General features: G+C 33.0%; 4 protein-coding genes across 16 annotated transcripts in view; 2 read left to right on the forward strand and 2 right to left on the reverse strand.

The window, feature by feature from the left end:
• Positions 1 to 1828: 1828 nt before the first annotated feature.
• LOC138944974 (uncharacterized) lies at positions 1829 to 4975 on the forward strand. The gene is made up of 5 exons (XM_070316093.1): positions 1829 to 2099; positions 2196 to 2328; positions 2396 to 2516; positions 2612 to 2741; positions 2919 to 4975. The coding sequence occupies exons 1-5, from the start codon at positions 1955 to 1957 to the stop codon at positions 2978 to 2980; spliced, it is 591 nt and encodes a 196-aa protein (XP_070172194.1). The 5' UTR covers positions 1829 to 1954; the 3' UTR covers positions 2981 to 4975.
• On the reverse strand, positions 3010 to 7629 carry Twy (fas-binding factor 1 twitchy). Its single transcript, XM_070316082.1, has 12 exons — positions 6391 to 7629; positions 5779 to 6266; positions 5360 to 5674; positions 5069 to 5262; positions 4792 to 4954; positions 4407 to 4698; positions 4089 to 4321; positions 3847 to 3990; positions 3619 to 3783; positions 3431 to 3552; positions 3244 to 3370; positions 3010 to 3154 (listed from the first exon to the last, which is right to left on the reverse strand). Exons 1-12 carry the CDS (start codon positions 6497 to 6499, stop codon positions 3080 to 3082), a joined length of 2427 nt encoding a protein of 808 aa, XP_070172183.1. The 5' UTR covers positions 6500 to 7629; the 3' UTR covers positions 3010 to 3079.
• On the forward strand, positions 6341 to 13154 carry Yrt (erythrocyte membrane protein band 4.1-like yurt). Of its 2 annotated transcripts, XM_070316086.1 has the most exons (7): positions 6345 to 7170; positions 7260 to 7678; positions 8084 to 8408; positions 8521 to 9225; positions 9611 to 10047; positions 10357 to 10788; positions 11217 to 13149. In XM_070316086.1, exons 2-7 carry the CDS (start codon positions 7526 to 7528, stop codon positions 11346 to 11348), a joined length of 2184 nt encoding a protein of 727 aa, XP_070172187.1. In that variant the 5' UTR covers positions 6345 to 7170; positions 7260 to 7525; the 3' UTR covers positions 11349 to 13149. The 2 variants fall into 2 exon arrangements, with proteins under 2 accessions (XP_070172188.1, XP_070172187.1); XM_070316087.1 differs by lacking the exon at positions 10357 to 10788 and having other exon boundaries at positions 6341 to 7678; positions 11217 to 13154.
• The window catches only part of Arms (Ankyrin repeat-rich membrane spanning), a 37488-nt gene continuing 30432 nt past the window's right edge, over positions 12459 to 19514 (reverse strand). For 5 of the 12 annotated variants that reach the window (XM_070316079.1, XM_070316078.1, XM_070316076.1 and 2 more), the window contains 10 exons: positions 19255 to 19477; positions 19002 to 19181; positions 18458 to 18917; positions 18203 to 18368; positions 17679 to 18123; positions 17426 to 17599; positions 17196 to 17340; positions 17000 to 17121; positions 16521 to 16641; positions 12514 to 14896 (listed from right to left, as the gene is read on the reverse strand). In XM_070316079.1, the coding sequence (XP_070172180.1) occupies positions 14142 to 14896; positions 16521 to 16641; positions 17000 to 17121; positions 17196 to 17340; positions 17426 to 17599; positions 17679 to 18123; positions 18203 to 18368; positions 18458 to 18917; positions 19002 to 19181; positions 19255 to 19477 (2791 nt within the window). In that variant the 3' untranslated portion in view covers positions 12514 to 14141. Of the gene's footprint in view, positions 14897 to 16520; positions 16642 to 16988; positions 17122 to 17195; positions 17341 to 17425; positions 17600 to 17678; positions 18124 to 18202; positions 18369 to 18457; positions 18918 to 19001; positions 19182 to 19254; positions 19478 to 19514 lie in introns of those variants that run through there. The other 7 variants (XM_070316072.1, XM_070316068.1, XM_070316074.1 and 4 more) reach the window with 5 other exon arrangements.

A 19514-nucleotide genomic window follows, 5' to 3' on the forward strand; every position in this document is an offset into this window, starting at 1 on the left:
CCTCGACAGTATCCCAAGACTCAAGAAGTCTTTCGATACATGAATGATGAGAAAGCCACTGTGTATCAGACAGCTTTACAAATTTTCGATTTGTTTTCTGAAAACATTCACAGAACTCTCCATAAACAGCTAAGCATTTTAGATCACTATTAATAAAATTCGCGATTTTTTTTAAAAATTCCTTACAATAATCCGGTATTTTAGCGCATGCGGCATGTGCAGCTAATGCAACAGAATGGCATGGACATGCAAGTGTTACTAAATTTTTACAAATTTCTTCCAACTTTTTTTTAAATGAACAATGTTTTCCTGTCATTACGGATGTATTGTCACATGACAAGGCTACAATATTTAGAAATGGAATATTCAATTCCCACATTTCAGATTTAAATACATTAAATAATTTTTCTGCACTGCAATCTCTTGCATCAATATTAATTAATTTTACTAATTGTGAGCAAATGTTTAATGTTTTCGAATCGACATACCGAACAACAAATGTCATCCATTTTTCATTTGAGATATCAGATGTTTCATCGATAAAAATTGAAAATTTAGTATTTTGAATGCTGTTGACCACACGATCCGTCTCAACCGGACAAAGCACATTTGAAATTATGTTTGTACATTTTGTTCGACCCATATTCATTTTTTTCAAAACATTATAATCTTTCCCTATTTCTTGAAAAAGAGTAAGAATTTCTTTTGCCGTTTGATGCGAAATATTTTTATCCGCGATTAACGCAGCATACCGAATTTCTGCTAATTTTTTTCGCTTTTCAAATGACAAAAGAGATTCGTTTATATTTACATCTTCATTAGATTTGTTTGTTTTATTTGTTTTACATATCATTATATGCTTTTTGGTTTCTGCGTGACGATAGATTTGAGACAAACCACCGATAATAGATGTATTACAAAATGTGCAACAAAATGAATTTACGTCATTTGATACTTCGCGCAGCCATGGCTTAAACGAATCAATCTCTAACCAACGTGGTTGAAAACATTTTCGTGGTATCATTTTATTCGGACGTACATTATTGTCATTATCTAATAATAATGATGTACTTCCTTTGAGATTATTTTTATGACACGCAGAATCCGCATGTCTTAAAACGTGTGATAAGCTGCACGAAAAATTTTTATTGCATATGTCACAATGAAAAAGGCTATCGTCAAATGATACTTTGCTTATCCAAGACTTAAATCGATCATCACTAAGCCAAGCTTCTGAAAAGCTTCGCTTAGGTTTCTTTCTTAATGTATTGTACATGTTGAAATTTGACAAAAACGAATTTTAGATTCTAAGACAAAAAATAAAGTTAGACAAAATAGACTTATAACCGGAATAGCTTCAACTCTTCCTGAACCCCAAGATTTCCGCACACAAGAGCACGTATTAAAAATACATTTACTTGTAACGAATAAGACGACAAAATAACACGTGACACGTGAAAAATGCGTTATGGAACAAATGCACCACAAATCTTCAAGCGATAAATTCAGTTCACTGCGTACTACCGAACTATAGTAATACCAGAGAGAAAACTGAGAGTGGCCATGCTGGCGTTTTTGTGGAACACTTTCTGTACGGATGTATATCAATTGGACACAATGTTAGTTCTTTCATTGGTCAATCCTGCTGGTTAAGCCTATCGTACAATGCTAGGCGATAGCGATAGGCGATATCCAATGAGAGCACTGCTTTTTCGAAAAAGGTGTGCTCTCATTGGATATCGCCTATCGCGCGCGCACTATCGCCTAGTATTTTCAGTACTGGCAGTGAATTTTGGAACACTTTTACCAGTAGTATTGAAATAAATATAGAGATGCTACTGTCGGGCATCTTTAGGGTGTCAAAAAGAGTTGAATCCCGCGAAAAACGTTAGCCTCGCTCGTTATCTCTCTGATATATAAATTTATCTTTACAAAAAATTTTTTTTTTGTTTTTATGCAAATTTTTGATATGGAAGACATAGAACGTTTTATAAAGGTCGTGCAGCAAAAAAGACTCATTAACCAACGCGAATTAGAACATCTTGATGTACCATCTGACGAACATAAGAAATTGATGAAGGAATTACAAGATTTAAAAAGTAGGTGTATTAATTTTTCATTAAAAGTAATTACTGTTTCTTTATACATATATACACTGAAGATTGTTATGATTACATTGTAAATATTATTCACAGGGGAAAGAGAACTGTGCAAGGAGAATATTATAAAACATCTTGGTATAATTACAGGACATAAACACTCTATACACAAGCTTGTACAATCCTCAAAAGATATTTCAGGCTTACCTGTTCCACATAATTATGCGCAGTACGTAAGAATTTTCCTTCTTTTTTAGATTTTTTCAAGTATTATAATACTTGATATTTTATTACAGAGACTTGACAATAATGTTTACTGATGCGATAGAATTCTTGAATAATATAGGAGATACTTATAAAGCATTTACTAATGTTAAAGAAAATAATATGGATATTTTGCAGCTTACTCACAATGTGGTAAATGTCAGAGAAATTACTTATATATAAAACATTGGGAGGAAATATGTTTAGACTAATTTTTCTTTTTTTTTTTTTGTTTTTTTTCTCTTTAGGGAACATGCGTCAAAACTGTAGAAAATGAACTATATCAAATAAAACATAATATTGCACAGTTAGAAACATTGAAAGAGAATATAGCGGTACTTCAACAATGCATCATAGATACTAGCGATAATATAGATGGTAATGTCTAATTTTTCAGCACTTTTACTAATCAGTAAAGTTTTAGAATATATTTTAATGTATAATAATATATGTAATATATGTATTGTTAATAACAATATAACATATGTTATGCTAATTTAAAAAGTATGATAATTAATTTGACATATAGTAATAGAAGATTATATATATTTTCAGATGAAAGTATGACTTTAACTAATAGTGGTGAATCAACAGACAGTGGAACAACTATTAAGTAATATATTAATATTTATTGTCCATTATTTAGAATATACAAAATATCAAACAGAGGTATGAGATATATATTTATTAAGTGTTATATTAAAATTTCATGGCAGTCATATATATTGAATATCATCTAGTTGATCATCCAGATTTAACTTTAACATTACCAATTGAGGATCTACAACTTCCTGAAAAAAAAAATTATATATTTTTATAAAATATTATTTATATAAACTATCCAATAATTTATTTAAGAATGTAATTATTTTTCTCTTACTGTAAAATGAGTAGTAACTTGAAATGCATGTTGTTGATTAGACAATGTTCGTCTGTTTGTATTATATGGAATATTAGTATCTTTTTTTGATTTCTCCAATTCAACAGTTGCCAAAGCCAACTTTTCACTGAAAAATGCAAACACTTATATATTCTATATTATTAAACTTGCTTCATTGTATATGTACCTGGTTGAATTGAGTTTTTTAAATACGCCAAAATTAGAGTCAAACTTAGTTTTACATTCGTTTTCGATGTTACGAGCTTCTTTCAGGGTTTTAACGGCTTCTTCATTTTTTGTAAATGCTACCTAAAAAATAATTAATTATAATATGTTATATAACACTATATATTATGTAACTTTTCAGAATGTTACTTGTGTAAAATTTTCGATATCTTTAGCGCGTGCTAACAGCCGGTATTCTTTCTCTTGTAATGCCTGCTGTTGCATTTCGAGAGACTTGATTTTTTCTTGCCATTTCAATCGTTCTTGATTCGCGAGTATAGTAGCGTCTTGAGCTGTTTTTATAGCAGCAGCTGACTAAAAAATTTTTTAAAAATATATTTGCACTCTACATACTTGGATCTAATCTTTTTAATTTACCTCTATCTTTGTAATATTATCCGAATTAGTTTTTATTATCCTTAAAACTTCATATTGCTTCTTTTTAGCTGCAATAACTTCTTTCTCCTTTGTTAAAAGCTTCATTTGTTTTTCTTGTTCATTAAACCAAGATTCTTTTAAAGCCTTATAATATCATATATATACATACACGTAGATAAAATTTTTAAATAATGCAATCTCTATAATTTTATTCTCAAATATTATGTATACCATATAATTACCTGTAAATGATTATATTCCCATTGTACTTTTTCTTCGAATAATTCTCTTTCATGCGACAGAGATTGTTCTTTTTTTTTTAGCATTTCCAATGTCTCATTAAGCATAATACTTTTTTTCTCTAATTCAAGCATCAATTGTGCAACATGCGAATCCAGTTTGTCTGTTACTTTCATCATTTTATCACGTTCTTCCATCAATAACTCCTGTTGCTTCTTTATTTCTACACTTCGTACTGCAGCAATATTATATAAAATGAATAAAAATTATATACTATTTACAACTACTTAAATGCATTTTAAAACATAGTTTCAACATACTTTGCACGTCTTCTTCCTGAGTTTTTAAATAACATTCCCTTAATTTTACACTTTGGTCTTCTCTATGATCAGTCTTTTCTTGCACATTTTTTATATTCTCTATAATAAAGTCAGCTTTTTGTAACAAATTCTGCATATCAGTCTTGTGAGTTGCTATGGTTGTCATAGCCAAGTTCTCCACTTCTCTCATTTTTAATATACTCTCAATTGTATCAAAATGCTCTTTTTGTAGCAGTCTTGTATTTTGAGAATGGCGTTTATAAATTTCTTCTATAAATTGCGTATGTTCCTTCTAAATAACATAATAATTAAAGTCAATATTAATAACAGCAAATCTTCAATTACAATTCATGATATAATCTTAATATATTAAAAAGATTTATACCTTTAAACTCTGTATTTCTTCTTTATAAAATGTTTCAATTTGCATTTTTTCATTTTTTAACTTTTCAATCTTTGCTTCATAATCTGCCTCTAAACATTCAAGTTCTTGTTGCATTCTCTTTTCCAATGTATCTGTTCTTTCTTGCAAGAATCCTATTTGCCGTCTAAGGAAAAATTATATGAATAACTTTTTAAAGAGAAAAGTTTTATATATATATATATATATATATATATATATATTCACATATCATTAATTGTTAAATAATAGTTTCACTTACTTATACGATTCATCTAGAATCATTATCTCATTTTCATATTTTTCGTTCAAACTGCGTATTGTTATTGTCAGATGAGAGTTTTCTAATTCTAATTTATGAACCAAGTTTTTGTAACTCGCGTTTTTGCAAATTAAATTGCCATATGTATCTTCCGAATTTTTATTTGCATCAGGAGGAACATCTTTTGTATTAGACTGCACATAGAGTATAAAATTATATATATAAATGTTACTTTGCAAAAATTAATTAACTAAAAGTTCTTTTTATAAAAAAAAATTTTACATCTCTTACTTTATGATAATCTTCAATTTTTCGTTTTTCATATTCATTTATTTCGATTTTTTGATTATCTGATGATGCTGTCAATTCTGTTTTCTCATGTGGCAGTGATTCAGCTACTCTTGTTTCATCTTCTTGAACAATTTTATCAGAGCTCGATCTTCTATGTCTGCTGAATAATTCTTCAGCAGATGTTATTTTATCTTGGATACAGTCGCTATTTTTATCTTCTGTTACCTTTTTAGGTTCTAACCAATCTGGTAAATATTGTTTAGTTTCAGATTTCTGTCTACTTGAGTCTGCAGACACTGTACGTCTTTCTTCCACCTGTAAAATAAAAAAAGAAATTAGACATAATTATAGAGAAAAAGAAAGAAATATTATTATAAATCATCATTTTAAACATATACACATATTAAGCTTGTATTTACAGTTTTCTCAGTTTGATTTGACATGCTCAAAGAGAATAATCCTAAAGGATCATTAATAATCTCCGAAGTTCTTTTGCCTCTACGTGGTTCTCTTGTTCCGAAGGCTGTAGGTGCATAAGTTGAATGTTGCGATATCCTAGGTTCAGTTGCATGCTGTGTGACACCTTGTTCGATTTGTACAGATTTTTTACTAGCATTTGATTCTTTTGATGGTGACATGTGCAATGTATTTCCAAACAAATCTTGCATCAATGACAACTTTCTAGCTTTTTCATCTGTTACTTTTGACTTGTCAATTCCTGTAGTGCTTAATGCAGATGTCAAATTATTCTCTTTTTCACTTGGTTTCAAACTTGATAATGACTCATTGGAAACCTTTTTATTAAACAAGTCATTTATTATACTTTTATCTCTTACTGCTACCAAATTCTTTTGTCCTGATGAAAAATCTTTATCAGCTAACAAATCAGCTAATGGATCATCTTCATCTATAAAATAAAAAATAATAATTATATAAAAATGTTTTATATTAAAAATGCATGTATGAATTTTTCTTTTTTAACAGATTTAGATGATTTGTATAGATATATATCAATTAATATTAAATTAAACCTGCAAATGTAATCTTCTTTTTGCCATCTTCCATAGGTGGGTTTCTTTTAAATGCATTAGTAAATAGTTTATCATCCAAATTATCCATATTCTCCACCGTTTCTACCATTTTCGTCGTATTCACACTTCAGTGAATCATAAAATATATTGCAACTCACAGTTTGTATAAACTTTTAAGTCATGCAAATCATTTTAATCGCTTGTTCACTCCATATAATAGGTACACAGGGCACAGTATATATATATACATACATATATAATATTATTTGAGGAAAAATTAAAAGTATAACTATTTATGTACATTTAATTAAAATCGATACTGTGCTTATTAATTTAACCTCGTAATTGACAGTCAATTACAATTATTGACTGTATTTAGTACGCTACTGTTTATGCCATGTATTGACTGGGATACATGTTTATTTACATATAAAATTTATGGACAAATACAAAGTCTTTTTTGAAAAACTAGCCAAGATTTGCGGTAAGGAAAATGATAATTAATTTCATTGACAAATGTGTTATTCAAAAAAGCGAAAGCATATGTGAATAAAGTCACCAACTTTTCCATTCGTTCCCGTAAACTCTAAACAACTATAGACCCCATTGACATTGACATATTTTGATTTCTGATGTCAATGCTAGACGACTAAACCACTTCTCATGCTCATTGCTCATTCCCATTTGTCGCTAACTGATGTTCAGTCTTCCGTCTATACATTTATACGTTTATGATTTTGAGCTTTTTTAGCTTGCCATCATCGCCATCTGGCGATCCAGGTACGAAAGCACCTGTTATTTGCTCAACTGCGATTTGTTCTAATTTATGGAACTCGCCGCGGATGTACGAACGGATCTCTCTGTTATAGTTGTGCGATTGCGATTCTCGGATGTCCTGCATAATTCTGAAGGAGTAGAGAATGTAGCAGACAGCAGAGTGTAGTGTAGCGGATGCTACTCTTCTGCGAGATCGGGACGAGAAGCAGTTAGCAATTGCATCGTTCGTGCCGTTGCGTTATCGCGATAGCGATATAAAGGCAGGGTGGGCGGATCGCAACGCGTACGTCTCATCGACAGGTCGATGATCAACAATCACGCGTCCCGCTTCCGCAAGCTCGAAGGGTGAAGGGCCGTGATGTTGAGATTCTTGTCGCGACGGAGGGCGCGCAGCGTCAGCGGCCAGACCTCTTCGTCGCAGATCAAAAATCAGAGATTACCCAGCAATAAGAATATCGTACAGTGTAGGGTGGTGCTGCTGGATGGCACGGATTTACCTATAGAGTTGTCAGTAAGTTTTTTTTTATTATAGTAGAAAAAGAACGGAAAAGGGAAAAAAAAACAGCGCGGTTAATGAGCCATATCGATGGCAATTATCTGGGTATATTTATAAATGTGATTGATTTGATAAATTTTTTTTAGCGATTTATCATAATGCGAAGGAATAGATAGAATTTATTTAATTGTCATTAGTAATTAACAATGGGAATATTAATTGTTATTTTACAATATTGTTATGTGATGATTCTATTGTCTTTTTTATTTTTTCCTTATGTTAAATACTAAATTTTTTAGTTCAACATTTTTACATTTAATCTCATTCAAAATAAATTCATTTATTCTTATGCAATATACTTTTATATACTTTTATAATAACACTATAATACTTTCATAATTCTGTTGATTTCTTTTACAGAAAAAGGCCTTGGCTGGTGACTTATACGAACAAGTATTTTATAGCTTAGACTTAATAGAGAAAGATTATTTTGGATTACAATACACAGATAGTAATAATGTTCAACATTGGTTGGATCCAACAAAACCTATTAAAAAGCAAGTTAAAATAGGACCGCCATATACACTTAGACTAAAAGTAAAGTTCTATTCATCGGAACCAAATACATTGCGTGAGGAGTTAACACGATATCAATTCTTTTTACAATTGAAGCAAGATATTTTGGAAGGCAAGCTTCAGTGTCCTCATCAGATTACAGTTCAATTAGCTGCTCTGGCTCTTCAATGTGAGTACTTAAACAATATATTTTATTAAAATTAAGTTGTAATTCTTGTTAGAGTAATTATCACATAGCAAACGATTATTGCATGTATTAAAATATGAAACTTTTATTCTAGCTGAATTAGGAGACTATGATCCCACTATGCATAGCGCCGCAACTGTCTCGGAATTCCGTTTCGTGCCAGGTCAAACAGAGCAAATGGAATTGGAGATATTAGAGGAGTATATCAAATGTAGCGGTCTCAGTCCAGCTCAAGCGGAATCTACCTATCTTAGCAAAGCCAAATGGCTGGATATGTATGGTGTTGACATGCACACTGTCCTTGGAAAGGATGCCTGCGAATACTCTTTGGGATTAACTCCAACTGGAATTCTGGTTTTTGAAGGCACGCAGAAAATAGGGCTCTTCTTCTGGCCGAAAATTGGCCGTTTGGATTTTAAAAAGAAGAAACTGACGCTGGTGGTCGTAGAGGAGGACGATGAAGGCAGGGGCGAGCAGGAGCACACGTTCGTATTTAGACTGGTGAACGAGAAGGCCTGCAAGCATCTGTGGAAATGCGCGGTGGAGCATCACGCTTTCTTCCGTCTTCGTGCGCCGGTCAAGGGCGCTAATGGTCGTCAGAACTTCTTCCGCATGGGTTCGCGTTTCCGTTATAGCGGTAAGACGGAGTTTCAGACGACGCAGCTAAATAGAGCGCGCCGCACCGTGCAATTCGAACGACGACCAAGTCAAAGGTACGCGCGACGACAGAGTCACGTTCTTCGCGAGCGACAGCGTCAACAGCAGCAAGTAGAACCACCACAATCATCACCACCTCCAGGTGAGATATAGCAAAATGTATTGTAGCATTTGTGATACATGTAGCCTCCAAAATCTAAAATAATTCTATCTTAACAAAAATATCGAAATATTAAACTTGTTTGTTAATTGATTAAAGAAGAGAAATTTTTGTGATAAGTTGCAGTTTAAAAATACAATTCTAGATAAAATCTTTAATTAATTTTGAACAAATATTACTTTGATAAAATTTTGAAAAATATTTTCTTATATTTAGATATTTAAAATATTTCAGAATTTACAAGAGAAACATAATGTTCCATTAAATTTTAGTACACGAAAAACTAGCAATATTTTGTTAAGCAGTACCTTGTTGGACAGATCATCTTTGTATCATATTTCAAGGATGGATCCAAAAATATTTTCAGCTGAGGAAGAACCCTTGCAGCGTCAAGCGAGTCGATCTAGTACAAAATCCAGTACGGACTCATCGAGCGTTCAGGGCACATCGTCACCTTTGGTAGATTCCTTGCTGAAATCTCTCGCCAAAGATCAACAACCTCTAGAAGCCAGGAACCAGACGACGGTTGTCAGTAGCGAGAAGGAATCAGAGCCTATGAAGACTAGTTTAACGGTTGAAACTATCACCAGTCAAGTGCAGTTAGTGCCTAACAACCAAGTGGGTGGAACGTTGTCGTTGCCCCCTCGAACGCCGATTCCGCCGGAATCTTTGAAGTGTAACATACTGAAAGCAACTCTCGAGCAGGGCAAGAACTCGAATTTGGTTTCCATCACGTCCGCAGATGGATCGGGAGCGATCGCGAAGAAGAATCAGCACTCGGATGCTGCGACCATCGTATCCGTGGTAAGCCTTGTCGAATTTTTATTGCATTTTTATAGTTTTTTATTCTGCTTTATTTTCATATTATTATGCATCTTACATATAATATTATTATATGTCTTTTCATTTTATTTCTTATGAAGTTGTATATTTTCTCTTCTGTATACTTGTATTATTCAATATTTTATAATAAAGTTTTCAATGTTAGAGCAGCTTATTAAATGATAATTTTATTATTATCTTGTTTGTGTTGATACATTTATTTTGTTTGCTTTTGCCAGCTAGCTGCCAGCCATAATATGTATTTGCTTTCTTGCTTTCTTCGTCAAATAGGGCGGCGATAAACTAACTCTCTCCGTAAGCGGTGTGGCGACAGCGGTAAATAATCCTACAGATGATGCTGTAACTGTAACGCATTTCTCGCTGGACAGTTGGGGACAGATCGAACAAAAGACGACACCTTTAAGTCCGAAAGTGTCGAATCAATCGCAAAATCCTTTCAATCCATTCACTAACGACACTAGCAATGACACATCTAATACACACGAAGTAGCTTCCGAGGAGGAAGCGAAGCCGGAAGATGATAAGAAAAAGAATACCAATCCGTTCATAGATTCGAATCCGTTCTTGGGGATACTCAATCCCTTCAAAGATTTACAGCTAGTTACAATGGAGAAGAAGGTCGAGACGGATACGGAAAAAGCTGGAGCACGTGTCGTTAAAACCGAAGAGATACAGACGACTACTACGACACTCACACATAAGGTCAGTTATATCTCTTACGCTTGCAAGCCAGCTATAGCGTCCCGTGTATTACATAAGTATCCCGGTTTCACCATTAAGACTTATTCTTAAAACAAGTCTAGAAGATATATATTGGGCGTTAATTGTGAAAGAAAAGCAAGAATATTTCATTCTAGACAAGTTAGACTTATTGGTGAAAGCGTGTGAGAAGTTGTTTTGTGTCCCTCATGCAAAGTCTTTTGTGTCTCTTCCTGAAAGTCTTTGTGTAAAGTATTAAACATTGTTCTAATTTATTACTTAAAACACACCCATTAAAATTCTATCATTCCAACTGCGATATCAGCATTTTTTAAAATTGATACATAATTAAATATCAGTTTTTAATAATAACAATAAACGAGAAAAAATTAATTCTAAATATTATATTGAGAGAAATTTTTTTTCTGCAGGATGAAAGTCAAGCGGCGTCAGACATTAGTCCCTGGTTGGTGGTGGATCCGTCGCAGAGTCCAACGCCTGATCAAACACCAACTAAACATACAGTCATCACGAGAAAAACGGTAATTACCACACAGTTATAAAATATTTATTAAGTACAAAGGAAATATAATGTTGATGTACAATACGCGAGAAAATAATACGAATATGTATATTTACTCTGATCTTCCTCGGACTGCCTGCATCTCTTTCACTCGATGCGCTTATAGAATGCATAATGTTAGTGACATGACGATTAAAATTGGGCACACAAAAATGAACTACTTATTGAAAAAAATACTTTTCATCCAAAAGGATTCCAAGTTGTACTTAAATATGCAAAAGTAGCTATCATTGGGAAGGCATTGCTTAAGCTATTATTATAAATTTCTGTGTCAATTAATAAGGGTCATTTTATGACGATCACACGAGGATTTGCATTACGAAGCAAATTTCTATATATAGCACCACAAACATTCCTTAATTCTACATAACGGGTGTTAAGCTAACATCTTAAACTTACGCGTTGCTAAAATAAGTGTCCTTATCGCCCCTGCCAATATTGTAAGTATATAAGCAAGAGGTCTATTCGTTTTAACTATACGCGTTTTCTTTTTGCAATTTGATATTATTTTCTTTCTTCCTGCTGAGCATACGCTCGTTTCGCTTTAGATGCAGACAGAATATAGCTAAAACGAACAGACCTACATTACCTGGGACAATATGTATTGTTCATGTTCGAATCCACGCATTTCTAAAGTAGTATTTTTGTACTACTAATCACTGTGCCTTAAAATTTAACATGAGATGAACAAATATGTGATTATGCAAATATTAGGAAATAAAGAAAACCCCATATATATATTCGCTTTATGACTGATTAAAAATATATAAGTATATTATACCCCCGTTATATAATAGCATATAAATTATATAAATAATTTTTATATAAGAGTACATATAGATCTGACTAACAATAAGACTTTTTAAAAACAGTTTTATCAGTGACAAATCATAAACTTGCTATGATTAATCAGTTCGATTATTAATATTGATTGTACTTTTTAAGAGACATTTCTGTCGATAATATATTTATATAATATATTAGAATGACAATACAATAGATGAACGAATAAAGAATCAATACGAGTCGTCGCCAGTCTTAGGTAAAGCACAATTTGTGCCTCAATCTTGCAACTATAATGATATATATATATATATATATATATATATATATATATATATATATATATTCGTTTTTAATATTCCATATCTATGAAATTAAAATTGAATTTTTATGTATATATAGCAGAGTATATTATATTCTCCTGAGATATGTTTTTATTTGTTTCTTTTTGATTTATATATTCTTCTCTCATGCCATAATTTTGATACAAATTATGATAGATATATCACAAAACAGTGTGTCGTTATTAAATATAAACATATATACAGGATGTTTCAGTTCAACCTTGTATGATTATAGCATTCCATTGCCCCGTGTGTAATAACATTATAATTGCCGCATCGAAATGATATGACGCAGTATTTAATACAAATAATGCATTTAATTACAACCGGGACCATCGGTATACTTAATTAGTATTTGAATGTTTATTATGCTATAGAGAAAGAAAGCAGCTGTCCTCTTTAATTGATTCTCTTTTACATTACGTAAAATAAAAACTATATAAATCTAAACATTGTATTTAGTATACAATATTTAACATTATTGCATATTATATTTGATCGAGAGAATATGTATTTTATTAAATTTTATTTAATGTCGAGAAATGTGAGCGATACATATATATACTATATTTTCAAAGCTAATATATCCATATATACATTTTTGTATTTACAGTATTGTATTGAGTTATCGATACCCTGATGTATTCCGTCCTAAAATGTCCTATATGCTAAATGTTATGTAATTATAATTTTTGCTTTTTAATAAAACAAACATATCATTATAATAAATTTCTTTGCGTTTTTCTCTTTCTCTCTTTTTCTTCTGTGATTATAATAATTATTAGTCTCAATGAGAAAAGAAATATCACCGATAAACAGAAGAGTGCTAAAATGAATACATCTTGTGATCAAATGTCTGCGCATACTATAATATTTAAATCCTTTATAAAAAAATGAAAGTGGATATATAAAGCGATATAAGCAAATCGCCATATATATAAGTTATTTTTAAGACATTCTATATTTATTCAATAGAATTATATTAGATAAAAAAAACTTCTATAAATTGTACTAATTGTATAAGTATACATACAGTCTAATAGACAATCTAATAGGTAATATATTTATTGGTCATTCAAATTATCTTTTCTTTAAAATACTCTCTTCAGCATTTATTTATTACCTTTTAATTTATCTATTTGCACTGGTATTATGAATTGACATATATCGATTATTGAGTACAGAATATTTGCACACTATTATAATATTGGGAAGAATTTCTTGTTTTTTCTTTTTATATTTCAGTAATAAAAAGAAAAATATTGATGAATATTTGCACTTGTAAATGCATCAATATTTACATGGAATGTCGTTTCGGTATCCTACGAGTCTTAAGACTCGTTTCGCTAAACTAAGGATTATTGCACAATATGCGCAAAAAGGCATTTACTCATCAGCTCCACTAAGCAGATGAACACGTTTTTAATCGCTTTATCTCTAGAAAAAGTTTCCGTACATTGTCTATTCGCTATTTACACGCGAAAAATCGGTATCTTATCTCGATTACACTTATCTACTTGTTAAAACATTAATACATATCGTATATAGGCCTTTCTGGCAGACGCTAGTTATCCTTTCATCTTCAGATTTTGTACATCAGTCGAATGTGTACCGCGAGTTATTACGCTTTAGAGCGTGTCCTAAAGTCAGACAGGCGTTTCCGGATTGTCCCATTTCGCATTGGTATCTTGACGGGGTGGCGATTGCGGATCGTTCGAAGACTCTTGTATTACGAGACTCGCAGTGTCGGAGTAATCTATATTTACGCAACGTTCCCTATCCCGCGGTAGACTCCTGTTGGATGATGGCGAACTGCTGGTCTCCGCGCTGTGTCTGAAGACGCTATCCGATTGCGAGTGCGTCGGCGTGGATAGCTCAGATACCAACGGTGTGGACTCGTCATCGCTTTCGACGCCAGTTATCGGAGACGATTCCGTTGGCGCGGTGCCGATCAGGCGGTTCTTGAGCTTCGACAACTTCTCCATACTGGAAGTGGGTACCGTTATCATTATCTCGTCGTTCAACGTCGAGATCGAACGTCTCTTCGTAGGTACCGACGATGTAGTCTTCAGGGGTATGTTGTTTCCCATGTATCTCTCGTCAGTCGATTTGGATCTAAACGCGGGTTTCGGCGACGGCGGTGGAGAAATAAATAAAGAGGATGGTCTGGCGATGCTGATGTTGCTGCCAGTCTTCTTCGGGGGTTTGTGTGAACAGGCGGATCTCGTGCTGTGTTGGGATGCGATGCTGCGCTGAGAATTCGTACGTTGAAGAAATACGATGGAGTCGTGTGAGCTGTCGTCTGAACTGGCTGCTTCATCGTTAATCGGCGCCCAGCGAAACAGCGGACTGGCTTGAAGCAATACGTAGTCCGTGTCGGGAATCGAGGTGGCAACTGGTCCTAAAACAGAAGCTCATATCATATCTGTTTCATACTATGTAATTATTGTACTATATAATTGATTATATATATATATTTCTCTCTTACAAAATTTTTTTCATGAATTTTTTGCATAGTCAGTTGCTGTGAGATATTCAACGAAGTTATTTTTGAAAAAATGGATGAATTTGAGAAAGATTTCATATAGAAATATGTCAAACTGTTGATGAAAAAAAGATATTTGTTTTAATTCCAATTTAATCCTTTAATTTTAATCTTTATTCTTTGAAATAGTGCTCTGTTTATGATTGAGAATTCGATTGAAGGCTTCCTAGATATAAACTGCAAAGAAGATGTCAGATGTGGAGGGTTTGCAAAAAAATTTTATTGCCACTTCCTCTTGTAATAACATAATACTGTTCATATAACATAGTACTAACAATCTAATAATAATATTCGTAGTGTGTATCCATAATACAGGAAGTATAATGTGGACCGGAATAATGTGGACGCAATATTTTCAATATTATCGCCCAAATACGATTATCTTACACATATAATTGTTTTAAAAATATATAACTTGTATCTGACGATTAGCATAAACATTTTTTACAAGAAATATTCGTTCTGTCAATAGTAATAATACGTAATCTATCACAGTCTTTTATACAAGTATTCTTCACAGAAAACATTGAACAATTTTAAGAGTAGTGACATTTCTGACATTTTTACTTTTTTTTATATCATATGCTTACAAATGCAATAAAATATTTTGCATTATTGATTGGTGAAAGCCTCTTCCTTAAAACAATCGATTGATGCATTGGATGTTTTAACTGCACAATTTCAAAGCTTTTCATGTATAATGCAATCCTCTGGTTCTTCCTTATATGACATTGATATACATCGACATTAAATTAAACTTATAAAATGAGCATTATATTACGCTAATTCTATGAGAATACGCATACAATAATGATCCTATCTCTATTATTAAATAGTTTTCATTTTGGATACCTTCGTCGCATGATATGTATAACTACCTGTTTTCTCGCATTGGCACATGTGACAATTTTAAGAAATATTCTTAAACATATTCCTTTTTTCACAGAGAAGATAATTTTTTTCATTTTTCTAGATGAAAGAAATTATCATTTTTGTAAATAAAAATGATAGTCTCTCTGGCTAACTTATAAGGAAATCTTACATAATATTATATTTTTATAATCGTTATGTATCGTAATTTTGACTGCTACTGTAAACGTAATTTTTTATTAGTAATACTGTTAAGTAATATATTCTGTCAGAATACGCATATATACAGATGTACTTTGAGGCTGTAATGGGACAAGAAGTATCCTCGATATCTTTTTTTATTTAACATCATAAATTGGCAAGTATTGTTCTCGAATGCAATGATAACGATGATAGATCGTTGTGTTTTTCGATGCACAAGTTATACCGAAAAATGCTCTTTTCCGCGAACGATTTATTAGACAAATACATCGTCATTGTGTCCTAATCTCAAATTCGACAGGCTAATAGTTAGCACTGTACTCAACGGAGATATCACTGTTTTGATCGGACTGCGGTGGTTCTTGCACTATGACGACAGGCAGTGTAAGTGGAAGGGAAGGAGGCTCACCTGAAGAAAGTGAGTCTGTCGTTGGTGCCACTGTCGATGATGGCACATCTAATACATCCTCGCAAGCTTCTTCGTTTAAGGTCTGCAGTGCTCCACAAATCATTTGTTCCTCTAATGTTACCTGAAATGTGTATACGCATTTTAAAGCAGGATTTAAAGCATCACATCTTATATATAAGCATCATGTATACAAGCAGATACTAAAACAAAATTATTAAAATTTAAATTATATATAATTAAATCGAAATTATATGTCTTGAAATAATTTAGCAACAAACTCTTACCTGGAACTAATATACCGAGCGCAAATGTAAGTAAACAAGAGAATTACGATATATATATTAATTTTTACAGAATATTAGTTATAATATAGTTTCATTAATTTATTTATAAACCAATGCATATAAATACATATATTATATATTAATATAATTGTATCAATAATATTTTTAATAAATTTTATAATACCTTCAGCGTACCTGTTTTTCCATGATGGATTGTTTATTTTGGTCACGGCGGACTTGTCCGTCTGTCCTTGATGCCCCTTTCTCTTTTTCTACGTGAGTAGGCATACGTATCGAATTATTTTGTAAAGCGTGATCTATAACAAATAAAATTAAATTATTGATCGAAAATCAAATAAGAAATGAATACAAAAATGAATGCCGAGCGTACCTTTGCGTAAAACCTGTTCGGACCCTACAGTAAATCGGACACTTCGAGGACCTTCCTCGTATGTGAAAGATGAAAGTTCCATTTCTCTAAGTGACACAATTACCATACGGAATAATTCCCAATCCCCAAAAGTCATTTTAAATACCTAAAGAGAAACATAAGTATGTTTATATGTAAAATTTCCTTTCTTTTTTTGAAGTATAGAAAGATACAGCGTTACAAAAGATTACTTTTTTTAGTTCTTGCAAATCGCAATGTAATAAAACTCGGCCGTTGATATTGTTCTCCTTGACGACTTGCTTATACGTCGGTGCTTGGGTCGAGTTAAGACTATCGATCTTGTCGATCAAATCGCAGACCCCGTTCACTGATAAGGATGAGACTTTCGTCTCCAGAATTTCAGACTATGAATAAAGACAAAGCAATAGTAAGCAGCGTTTTCTCTGTTATAAAAAATATGATTGTATAATTGATTAACTATACCGATAATGTGGTTGTTACGGAAAGCGGTTTCGGTTCCATGGGTGGCATTTGCATCCAAGTTGATGGGGCTTGCCATTCAAAATTGGGCTGGTAAACCCACGATGGTGTCGGTGGTACGGATCCTTGCATACTTGATTGTTTAACAATTTTCACATGCCGATTTGTCATCATCCCTCTTTGCGGAACCCATTGCTCAGCCGGAGGACCGTGCCAAATACCAGGTTGTTTAAAGAGATTTGCGTCTTCCTCGATGCTTTGTTGCTCCTCCTTTATCTTCTTCTTGATATAGGGATCCAAGTTGATAGTAAATGGCAAGAATATCTTCATATCGCTGATGAGCAAGCTGGATCGATGAAAAGTGAGAAAGACGTCCAACTTGCGCTCATCTCTGTCCATCTCGAGGAGCGGCTGCACTTCCTTCAAAACCGGAATTTGCGGTCGCACTCTAATAAATATATAAGCAATACTAATATATAGAAAAGAAAAGAGAAAAAAAAAGAGAAGGGAGTATAATTCACGCGTACTTATCGTAAAGACTTTTTAGCGACATATTGTCGTCTAGACTCTCCTCGTACATATCGTAATAAAGAATGAGCCAAGATGTCCTGAAAGGCCATTGCTCGGTAATATTGATCCAACTAGCTAAATGGTACCAGTTGAAGTCAATTTGGAATGCTTTGAGTAATCGCCCTAGAAAATAAGGACGTACAAAGATATATTCACGAAATAATCACGTAGACTTGTGTAATATGATATTGCGCAACTAGATGCAGTATTACCAGTGACATAAACAACATTCATTAATCTTCTCATACTACGGGGATTCACGTCGCTAAAGTAATCATCGGTAAGCAGCATCTTGTTAAGATCTTGTGCGCCGCCTAGTCGATTTAAATTACTGCCGATACTGCTAGCGATCGATTCGCTTAATCGTAATTTTCTACTGCCTTTTCTGGTTTGAGGTTTCAACTTCTCGTTACTATTCATTATTGCCGATTCCGAGCTAAGTCTTCTATTGGATACCGAATGATGCATGGTACTAGTCGCGGTATAGTTAACGCTTTCCTCAGCTTCCGTCCACGCCGTCTTTTTGCAGTATTGAGCAGTCTGTTGCGCGACCTTGACTTTACGTAAGCCGCTGTTTTGCAAATAAAACGGCAGGTGCACCATATTCCGCAAATAATCGTGACCACCAATATTTGATTCCGAGAATAATCTTCTGCTATTCACTTCCACTGCCTGTGTTGACGAATAATCTTCATTATTATCGAATCACTCATCTTGAAATCTTAAAGTAGATAATACAATTTTCTAGTTGCTCACCTTAGCTATAATATGTGGATCAATCGCTAATATTACGACAAAAGGATATCCGTTGTCGCTAAATAAGGCTTGTATAGCGTCCAAAACTAATAAAACTTTATCTTGTTCACAACTGTCCAGACCGTCCACTATTATGACTAGTCTACTTTGTTGAGCCATGAAACTATCCAAGCATTTGACCTATTTAAAGATTACGATTAAAAACTACACTGCTAAAATAATTATAATTATCATCAATAGATAGATAATTTACCATTTCCGTCATTAAACTGACTTCGCTTCTCAAAGTCTGAATAAATCCTTCGCTTTTTAGAGTCTCCAGTTTCGAAATGCTACGCTGAAGGTGTCTTCTTTGCGAGAAAACTAATGCCTTTAGCGTTCTGCTCCACGTATACAGATTCGCTATTATACTGATGGCCAAGACTAAGCCGATCGTGATCATGATGATATGAGCAGTGACTCGATCTATCGTGGGCCTAAATACGATTCAACATGTAAAACAACCGTGACGTA

The sequence above is a fragment of the Polyergus mexicanus genome, unplaced genomic scaffold (assembly GCF_030449975.1).
Source record: "Polyergus mexicanus isolate NDT 795.1 unplaced genomic scaffold, iyPolMexi1.0 SCAF_3, whole genome shotgun sequence".
Lineage (NCBI taxonomy): Eukaryota > Metazoa > Arthropoda > Insecta > Hymenoptera > Formicidae > Polyergus > Polyergus mexicanus.